The sequence below is a fragment of the Muntiacus reevesi genome, chromosome 18, assembly GCF_963930625.1.
Source record: "Muntiacus reevesi chromosome 18, mMunRee1.1, whole genome shotgun sequence".
Lineage (NCBI taxonomy): Eukaryota > Metazoa > Chordata > Mammalia > Artiodactyla > Cervidae > Muntiacus > Muntiacus reevesi.
The window spans coordinates 23,056,421-23,067,387 of NC_089266.1; the positions used below are offsets into that span (position 1 = coordinate 23,056,421).

General features: G+C 46.8%; 1 protein-coding gene across 1 annotated transcript; it reads right to left on the reverse strand.

The window, feature by feature from the left end:
* Positions 1-1,307: 1,307 nt before the first annotated feature.
* On the reverse strand, positions 1,308-10,188 carry PSMB3 (proteasome 20S subunit beta 3). The gene is made up of 6 exons (XM_065910714.1): positions 10,039-10,188; positions 9,524-9,708; positions 6,959-7,066; positions 4,026-4,203; positions 2,312-2,406; positions 1,308-1,406 (listed from the first exon to the last, which is right to left on the reverse strand). The coding sequence occupies exons 1-6, from the start codon at positions 10,039-10,041 to the stop codon at positions 1,358-1,360; spliced, it is 618 nt and encodes a 205-aa protein (XP_065766786.1). The 5' UTR covers positions 10,042-10,188; the 3' UTR covers positions 1,308-1,357.
* Positions 10,189-10,967: the final 779 nt, after the last annotated feature.

A 10,967-nucleotide genomic window follows, 5' to 3' on the forward strand; every position in this document is an offset into this window, starting at 1 on the left:
CATACCTGTCATATGTGAGTCCTTTGGAAATAAGCCTTTTATCTTTTTCCTAATTAGAAGGTTTTGGTCTCAGTTTCAGGGACCGCTTAGGCTAAATCTGGGCTTGAGTTTGAGTAAGAGTCAGGACCTTTGGTCACTCAATTTCAGATACCGTTAATAAGCAATGACTAAGGTGGTGCTTAAGAGATGTGGGTTCAGTCCATGGGTTTGGAAGATCCCCTGGAGGTGGCAATGGCAACCACTTTAGTATCCTTGCCTGGAGAATCCCATGGACAGAGCTTCCAAGCGGGCTACAATCTATAGGGTCACAGAATCAGACATGACTGAAGCGACTTAGCATGTACACATGCAGGGGCACAGACCCCGGAGGGTCCACCTGTCCACTACCTTTCCCGTCACCCCTGCCCTCTCAGAGAAACGGACAAACCACCCACACCTCCCCAGTGCGCAGAACCAGCACTGGTGGAAGCCACACATCTGTCCCAGCTCTCCCTTGACTAGCTATGTTGTTGACTTTTAACAAATCACTTCTACGTGCCTCCAGTTCTCCACCTAGAGTTTTAGCTTATAATCTAGTGGTTCTCAAGAGTGTGGTCTAGGACCACACCTAGGAACTTATAAAGCCTCAGGACCCTCTGCAGCTTGGGACTAGAAACTGCTTTATCAAGCCCTCCTGATGATTTTAATGGAGGCTAGAGTTTAGGAACTACTTGCTTATTAGGGGATCTGCAACAGGTTGCAAGCTGGAATCATTTGGGGAACTTTTGGGGGAAAGAGGTGTCCAGGCCCCTTTAAAAGGCCAAATAAATCAGGGATCAAAATACCTTGTGTTTTGGAAGCACCCTAGGTGACTTAACGTGTAGCCAAGATTAAGAAACACTAATGTGTAAGGATATTACTTACGGATACGTGGCCAAATTTCTACCTGAAACAAAGAATATTTAAGGGTTTTCCAAGAGTTGAGTATAAAGGATTCTAGGCTTCGGAGTCAAATGGAACATTGGCTTACACCTTTGTTCTACCACAAAGTGGCCTTGAGCAAGGTACTTAACTGTCATTAAACAAGGAAAAAAACTATTACCTTGTCAATACGATGATTAAATTCTAGAACATATAAAGCACCTTGTGCAGGGTCCAGCACATAGCAGGTGCCCCAAAAGTGATCTGTAGATACCATTCCCACTGGTGGACCAGCGGAACACACTGCAAGTCAAGAAAACCTGAGGGCTGAGCTGTGCTCCAAGTAGCTGTTTGTAACTGCCCAGCTGGGGGACAGAGCTCTGTGGTAAAATACTCAGAGAAGCAGGAGTGAAAGAAAATCTTTTATTAAAAAAAAAAAAGTGGGCTCTGAGAAGAGTTAGTCCATGCGGGCCTTCAGTGTCCTCGTGGTGATTTTGTCCTTCTCACTGCAGGGGGAGAAAGTCACAGAACATCTAAATCCATGAGACTGCAGAACAAACTACAGCAAACAGCTGTCCTAACTCTGGGGTTAACTGTTGCCCATGTTACACTAAGGTCAGCTTGTTTCCCTGGCCTGTGGTGAGGAAGGGGAAAATGGAGACATTTCTGGAGGTGAAGCCATCAGGAGCTGGGATGACACAGGCTGGAGTGTGAAGCACTCAGGAGCAGGGCGAGAGCTCCCCAGGCCAAGAACAAGCAATTGAGGAAGCAGGTATGAGGTGTTTCACTCCAGTGACTAAATTCTCAGTATCAGCCCCAATCTGTTTTTCACGGTAATTAAGCAGGTCATCCCATAACAAAAGGGTCCAAATGGGACCCTTATTCTGGGACAGTTTCCAAGGAAAGCTGTTGGGAGGGTACCTTTGACTTTAGCCAGTCAGATTCCCGGTGACAGCCCCAAACAAGAGGGAAAGGGTGGCAGTTAGGAATCTGGCTAGGGGGTTGGAAGGTGTTCACAGAGCTCAGTACACCACACAGGTGTGGCTTCCATGCTGGTGTGACCTGGGAGAGGAGAGGAGGGACCCAGGATTTATTTTGTTCAATCTGCAGGAGCTCTGCACCAGTCCCTGAGATTCTGGGAACATTGTTTAGGAAGGAAAGAAATGTCTACTGTGAGCAAGAGGAGGTGACTCGGGGCCAGGGAGCCTCACTGGACAGAGGTTGGGGAAATCCAGGTAGGCTCCCAGCTACCACCCTTAGGAAGAATGGATTATTTCTGCTATCTGGTGCCTACTGCAAGAACCTTTCTTATTTCACACCTGACTCGGGGGCTGGGAAGATGGGCTATTTGTGCAGGAGGGGAGAGGCACGTGTCTGCAAAGCTCCTAGACTTCTCCCAACGCATACTCACATGATGTGGACAATGACTCCCATGCCTGACACTGCATCCCTGTCCACAGCATTCAGCATGGCTTGTGAGATGGTTTCAAACAGGTGTTCTGGATCCTGCCAACAGAGCAGCAGCCTTTCAATCCTCAGAACCTCAGACCTTCACTTGGTCTGGCTCCTTAATTCTTTTCTTTAGGCTCAAGGTACCCAGCTCTGGCACCTTCTGTGTCTGGAGGGATAGTTTCCTGGGTGCGAGAAACCCCCTCAGCTCCTTAGAAGGAAGCAGGGTTACGTAAAATACAGTTGAGGCCCTGAACCTCCTCCGTTAATCAGCAGCGTGACTTTGAGCAAGTCAGTGTCCCTTCACAAAGCCTCAGTCCCTCTTCTGTGAAATGGGGAGAACAGTCCGCACCCCTTCTCTGTGCCTCACCAGCTGTCTGATGATCTCTCCTCCCACATGGCTCAGAAGTGCCGCAGAACCCAGCCTGTCCAACCGTGGAACCATTTCCCGCCAAACCTCTTCCGTCCTCTACATCCTTTATCTTGGTTGGCTTAGCTAGGAAAGTCAAGTATCCTCAGCATCTCCACCATTCTCATTTCTGTTTTAAGGAACCAAGTCCTCTAGACTCTGGCTGCCCTGCTCCCCCAATGCCACTTTCTTGCTCAGGACCTCAGCACGTCCTGCAGGCCTCCGGTTCCTAGGGTCTCTTACTATCTTAGACACCATGTCAAAGGAAAAAAGTGCCAGTTCCTTGACATGGCATCCAAGGCATTTGCAAGTCTCATACTGACCCCAGGCTCCGCCTTTCTCTAGCCCACATTCTGCCCACACTCCAGCAACCACAGCAAGCTCTCTCCAGTCATTCAACTCCCCAGACCCCTCCTGAACCTCTGACCTTTATACAGGCTGTTCCTTCTACCAACCAGGCCCTTTCTTTCCTCCTCTTTCCAGTCAACTTCATTTTAACAGATAACTGGCTGTCTGTCTGGCTTCACTGGCTGCAGTGGGCCCTTGAGGATGGACTACCTGGTTTCCCTGGAGCCTGGCAGAACTGGCACACCAGTTAACCCTCCCTGTCAGGCACTGTTCCCATCTTTCCAGGACATTTCCTCACGCCACCACTCGTAAGACAGGTTCTACTATTATCCCTGCTTCACCGCTGAGGAGTGGAGGCACAGAGGAGTAAAGGGACTTACCGAAGAACATAACTAATTGAGACGGGAGGTGGATCTGGGTTCCCAGCCCAGACAACCTGGCTCCACAGCCCATTCTGCTGAGCTGCCTCTAAATAATCCTACACCCTGTTAAATGTTTATTCAATGAATGGATGTGAGAACCCCATAAACCCCACATGAGCAATTATTTGTCGCTGTAGCAAATATCTGACTGAGGTCTCCTCACAGAAGGTGCTCTATCTAGGAGCCAAGGCTCTGGCAGATGAAGCTCCTGGACACCCTTCCAAGGGTCAACAGCTGTGGCTTTCTCTCCTACCCACACCATTCTCCCCATTATTGTTGTTTACTTGCTAAGTCGTGTCCGACTCTTTTGCGACCCCATGGACTGTAGCCCGTCAGGCTGATCTGTCCATGGGATTTCAAAGGCAAGAATGCTGGAGTGGGTTACCATTTCCTTCTCCAGGGATTCTCCTCATTACCAGCCAGGTAAACACATTTTCCCCTGATGGTTATGGAGTGGGCACCTCAGAACTCAGCCGTGCTCCACGCCAACAACTCACCATGTTGGGCTCCCAGAGGGACTCGCACATCCCGTACATTTGTTCAGTGCAGGTACCACTGACTACAAAGTCATCGGTCACCATGGGGCAGCCAATAAGGTCTAGAGAGCAAATGAAAGGCTTAAAGGTCTTCGGGTCCAATCCAGCAATGACTGGCTCCGTGTAGTAGGGCCCAAACCTGTGGGACCAGGAGCAGAAAGAGAAAATGGCACTCAAAAACATTTCCTTTCCTGTTTAGTCTATCCAGACAAGGCCCTGGCCCAGATCCAAATCCCCTTTCCCCTCCTCTCCTGGCATCTATAAATGCTCTAAGACTTTTTCTTCTTTTCTCTGACTCTTACCTTCATATTCCCTCACCACTGACCCTCTCTTCCTCTTTCTTTCTTTGGGAATTTTGTCTGTTTTTTTTTTTTTTTTTTTTTACCTACTCTTCCCTATCCTCATCCAGGTCCTGTCACCATTCAGCCTTCTATTTATACACCTATACCTTTACTCCTTTCAAAAAAGATTTCAAGCAGTTTATAGAAAAACACTGAAAATAAAACTGAGCCACTAAAACATAAGCCATTTGCAATAACATGGATGGACCTAGAGATTATCATACTAAGTGAAGTAAGAAATCCCATATGGTATCACTTATGTGGAACCTAAAATATGACACAAACGTATTTATGAGACAGAAACAGACTCATAGACAGAAAATAAACTTAGAGTTACCAAAGGGGAGAGGGAGTGGAGAGGGATAAATTAAGAGTTCGGGATTAGCAGATACAAACTACTATATATGAAATAGTTAAACACGGTCCTACTCTACAGCATTATGTTCAATATCTTGTAATTATAATGGTTACTCAATATCCTGTAAAAAAAAAAAAAAACCACGTGAAGTGAAGTGAAAGTTGCTCAGTCATGTCTGACTCTTTGCGACCCCACGGACTACACACTACACAGTCCATGGAATTCTCCAGGCCAGAATACTGGAGTGGGTAGCCTTTCCCTTCTCCAGGGGATTTTCCCAACCCAGGGATCAAACCCAGGTTTCCTGCATTGCAGGCGGATTCTTTACCAGCTGAGCCACAAGGGAAGCCAAAGAATACTGGAGTGGGTAGCCTATCCCTTCTCCAGCAGAGCTTTCAGACCCAGGAATCAAACCGGGGTCTCCTGCATTGCAGACAGATTCTTTACCAACTGAGCCATCAGGGAAGCCCTTGTGAAAAAAACATAATGGAAAAGAATATGCATATATATATAAAACTAAATCACTTTGTGCTACTAGAAACCAGCAAAACATTGTAAATCAGTTCATTTAAAAAACGTCTTCCTATGCACCACCACCAACAAAAAAAAACCCCTCCGAACAGAATACAAGACACTCAAACTAAACACAAAGTTTTGTTCTGAGTCTCCCAGAAGGAAAAGCAAAAAAACATACTCAGTGAGGTGGGTTATTGTCATTGTCTGCCATCAGGAAATAATAGCTCATCAGAAACTTGTTCTAGACCTTGAGGTCTGAGAAGAATCTATCTTAAGAGATCTTCATTTATTTATTTATTTTGAGAGGAAAATACAGTTGATTAGGCAGGAGACGCTGTTAGAACACTGGGCCAGCTCAAGGGAGAGCGGACCCCTTTTGTGGGCTAGTAGCCAATTTTTATAGTCTCAAAGACAAAGAAACTTCCTGCCGGAAGGGTGGCATTAGGTGATTGGTTAGGGTGCTATAGAGTGGGTATTTTACCTAATATGGAGTCAGGGAGTTGGCTGGTTTAGGTCAGGGGGTCTCAAGGCAACAGCTGTTATGAGGCTTAGTCAGTTCTAGAGATGACCTTGGTACAGGGCTCCACATCTGTGACCTTGGTTATAGGGCTCCATAATCCCCACTCTTTTTATTTATGGGTCAAATCTTTGGCCCCTTAACACCCTGCTTGGGACTGACTGACTGACTACCCCATCTCAGGCCATGGGGACTCAGGTCACTGAGGAAAGGGGTAATGACTGCTCTGACTTCTTTAGGCTGGACAGGGATGTCATAGGGTCCTGGGTCATCATAGGGATCTTTATATAGGAAATACTTTATATATATAAATACTTTATATAGGAAATTTAATTTAACACCTCAATTAAATTTAAAAAACAAAACAAAAGAAACACCTCTCCCTGCCTGCCCCCATAAAATAGTTTTAAAAAATCTTTTGTTAAGCCTTTCTCAATTTGGGATTTTGATAAACATGGTTATTACATATGTCAGACAATTCATAGCTAAGACTATTAACATAAACCAAAAACCAGTAACTCTATTTTTCAATAGTAAAAAGGCAACAATATTGCTCCACATATGGAAATGGCAAAAATTTAGTTTTAAAGCTAAAGAGTACTTTTGTAACTTTTCTATAGAGTCAAAAATTATTTCAAAATAAAAAGTTTAAAAAAATAAATAAGGAAAGAAAAAAAGAGCTCAACTTGTCTTCTTACCACCCAGTTTTGCCCAGAGATGGATGGGGAAAGTATCTACAGGCTTCTCCCTTCAATTTCATCACAACTTCTGGACTGAATTCTACAATTAGGGGCCCCTTCTTGTCTCACCATAAAGTTCTCCAATATCAAAAATTAACATACCCAATTCCTAGATTCCATGTATTCCAGAGAATCTAATGATCATGACAGAATGAACTCTGGGGTAAGGGTGGCTCCTGGCTGGGAGACTCCTGGGCACAGTTTGGTAGCATTAATTTTGTTGCTTGGGAGCAAGTTTATTTGCTGTTTGCATTCCTTGCCTTCTTCTGAAGTAGCCCTTTTCCTTTCTTAACTGATTGTTAGGCCCAGAGAAAACATACCCCAAAAATAAGGATACTGTCCTACAAATAAGACATGCGTTAGCTAGGGGGAATCTCCTTCCTAGGTATGTCCCCCAAGTCCCAGGCTACACTTCTACTCACCGTTTCTCGTACAAGAGGTTAGCCACCATGCTCATGAGGGTGTAAGGTTTGATCTGCCGGCCTTCCTTCAGCTCATACAGGTTCAGCCGGAACTTGAGGCGCTGGGCACTGTGGTAGAGGGAGAAAGTGTGTTAGAAGTAATTGCTGAATGTCCCCTGGTGTCCACCTCATGGAGGTCAGGAGATGCCTAAGGAGACATACAATCCCAAACCTGCCAAGAGACTCCTCCCCATCTCCCAGTGATTTTCTTACCAGAAGTTCAGCCTCATGCCCACTTTGAGGTTTTGTCCAACACTTCTACCTGTAAACATGCCACTCTGCTAACCTTTTTCCTCATACTTTTTTTGAGGCGAGAAAAGGGGAGTAAAGAAGTGGATTTCCACTCCACCCCGCCCCCCCCACACACTTTTTTGAGGAAGAGTTTATATAGCACACTCTGGACAGGAGCCTGAAGGCAGACGTACTGATGGCAGCTTACAGTAGAAAGAGCAATAAACTGAGAGAGCCGACTTGGGCTAAGTCTTCCTCTTACCACTTAATTTTTCCATTCCTAAGATGGGGATAAAATAAGTCATTTGGCAGTGAGATAATGTATGAGTGCTAATAAACAGCAGCAGCGGCACTAATGGACTGAAAGACACCTAAGAAAATAGGCCACACCCCGTCCAGGGCAGTCTGAGCCCAGGGGTAGGCCCTGCAGGGAGCAGGCCAGTGCCAGAACTGCTGCAAGCAGAGCACTGAGTCACAGGACACCAGAGGAGACACAACCCTGAGCTTTCATCATACAGTAAGGAAAATGAGGCCCGGCAAAATTAGCAATGACTGCCCACAAACATGCAAACTTGGTGAGAGAAGCCTCCTGAAGAAAAGAAAATAGTGTGAGGGGAACAGCTGTGATTGGAGACAGGAAGACTATGGGGGCCTTCACAGTGACAGGAACACTAGGCCATCATTCTCTGATTCCACCAGCACTGGGATAAAAGGGCTGGTTGGTTCAGATCTCAGGAAGAATATTCACATTATATACATTCTTGAGACTTTAGGAAGGTTTGAAGGAAATGAGAGAAAAAAAATTCCTGACAAGCTCCCATCCACATGTTTTTGTTGTTCAGTCGCTAAGTTGTGTCCAACTCTTTGCGACCCCATGGACTGCAGCACGCCAGGCTTCCCTGTCCTTCACTATCCCCTGGAGTTTGCTCAAATTCATGTCCATAGAGTCAGTGATGCTATCTAACCATCTCATCCTCTATTGTCCCCTTCTCCTCCTGCCCTCAATCTTTCCCAGCATTAGAGTCTTTTAATGAGTCAGCCCTTCGCATCAGGTGGCCAAAGTATTGGAGTTTCAGTTTTAGTATCAGTCCTTCTAATGAATGTTCAGGGTTGATTTCCTTAGGATCAACTGGTTTGATCTCCTTGAAGTCCAAGGGACTCTCAGGAGTCTTCTCTAGCACCACAGTTCAAAAATATCACATCAGGGACTATCAATCTTCTAAGAACTATGTCCAAGAAGTGCTGCTTCTTAGGCCACCATAACCACACCTCCCCTCTTGAAACTTTGACCCTGACTCTTTTCCTCTTGTCTCTCTTCTTACCCCACTACTGAATATACAGTTCACCTCTTGAGTTGTCACTTATTTTTTTTCCCTCTATACATTTTGTCTCTCTGTAATCTGTTCCCATAGATTAAACAGATCACCAATGCCTATCCAGCCCTGAGATAAAATCTCAAGACCTCAACTGCTCACAGAATGTTTCTATTTGGCTCGCCTTGTCACTTCAAAATTGGTATCAAAATCAAAGTCATCCCCTTTCCCCTAAAACTAGTCTTCTCAATTTCAGTCAACATGCTCAAAACAAAAATCATCTTTGAAACATTTCTGAATTGCCTACATATCAAGTACCAAACTAGACACTTAACAGATAAAAAAGACATGAATCCCAACCTCAGTATCCAAGTAGCCACTGAGGTAAGTCAGTAACAACTCTCAGAAATGCCTTCTTTTCCTTTCCCACCACACCACCCCATTATGACCACAACCCTCACACCTCACAGAATCACTTATTTCATCTCCCCAATTCTCCCTTCTCTCACAAAATCACTGTCAACTAGGTAGCTACTCTAGCAGTTAATATGCACCAGCTCATTATGGATTAGCTATCTCTCTATATGCCTGCCTTGTCTCCCAACTAGACCACTTGTAGTTCCTTAGGAGCTGAGCATGAACTTTGGCCTCAGAAATTGGGATCCTGGGAGTCATTCATTAGCTTACAACTTGAGCAGTAAGACTCTCTGATACCTTGTTTCCTCATCTGCAAAATGGGAGAGTAACATGGTGATGCATGTCCTTAAGAGGATTAAAGTCCATGAAGGTAAGGTGCTTTCCACAGTATCTGGCTCAGAGTAAATGCTAAGCTGGTTAGGATCCACTCTATCGTTTACAGTGTTCGACAAAGTCTCAGAATCACTGGTGTTGTTCCGTAGAAGACTGACACCCAGGCCACTCATCCCACTAGGCAAGGCTAGTCCAAAAAGCGTGGGTGTGCGTGGTAACCCCCGACACTTACACTGTCTGGACGTCGGTGGCAAGACCCGCCAAGCCGATATACAGTCGGTCGCCCATGGGAAAGATCTTCTGGAAGTCCGTGGTCACCATCTGGGCCTGGATTCCGAAGCGCCTGTCAGCAGCGATGGCCACACAGTTCTTCCCCTTCATGGCCATGACGGCCCCTCCGTTATAGGACATAATAGACTGAAGCAAACAGAGCGGAGAGGCTCAGCGCGAGGGGCAAACGAGGCCATAGCACCCGGCGCAGCCCCTGATTCGCAGGCTCCTGTACGCACCGTCCTCCACTCTGGAGGCGCCTGGATACCCTGAACTCCAGCTCTGAGATTAGCGCTGTGAGGCTGCGAGGAGCCCCATTGCCCGCCGCGGTCCTTACCGAGGTTCGCTCCCCCTTCAAACTGAAGTGACTTCCTTCAATCGACCACCAGGCCTCTCGACCTCCCAAACTTCCCATGACCTTCCCTCCCCATTCCTCTATCCCTACCCCACGTCCCTTTTCTTTGCTCCCTGTCTCACCATGATTGCGGTGTGTTAGGACCTCCAATCGCCACAATTCCAGCAAACCTGCTAAGGGCCTCACTACGCAACTACCCTCGCTGCTTTCTCTCTATTGGCTGAGAGGCCGACCCTTCCGGAACACTTTGATTTTCTATTGGCTGTGAATCTTTGTCAGTCATCAGTACAGGAGTTTGGTTGAGAAGCCAAAACCTAGGTAAGGAAAGCGCAAAGTGAAAAGTCACCGTGAGTGCGGAAGAGGTCGGCGTCGCGGTGCAACCTGGGATAGTGGTGGACCCAGTCTCTGGAATCCAGAGACGCCGGCCGGAACCTCCGTCCACGTGGGCTGGTGAAACCCGAAATAAAGGGCTTTGGCTCCAGTGAAGGGCCATCGGGTTGGTTAAGGGCACGCTGTGCAGTCGGGGATACTACTCATGAAGCTTGTTTCATTTATTCATTCCAGAAATCCTTACATCTGTTGTATGCCCGGCACCATGCTAGGCTCTGGACATGCACTGGACTAGAACAGTGTCCGGTATTTGGGAGGCGCCCGTAAAGTGCCTATTTACCGTTAAGAGGGAGAGGGGCGCTGGGAGGGCGTCGCAGATATTCTGCGGCTGCAGGGGTTGGGCTGCAAATGGGGCATTTGGAAGCTGCAGGTCGACTTCACGTAGATTCAGTATCACATCACCCTAAAGAAGAACGTTCCGGACTTCCCCAAGTCTAAGATCCAGAGGAAGCAGGCGACAATTTCGCCAGCCCCAGCCACACCCGAGCCAATGCAGGGAAGGCTTGCACGTCCCGCCTGCTCCCATCCCTTGATCGAGACCCTTCCCTTTCTCCCTTGGGTCTGACTTCTTTCGTCCCGCTATGGAATTTGTTCTGAGTCTTCCGCTGTCGCAGGCTCACTCCCATTGACTCGGCTCACCGCCACTGCTGTAGTTATCACA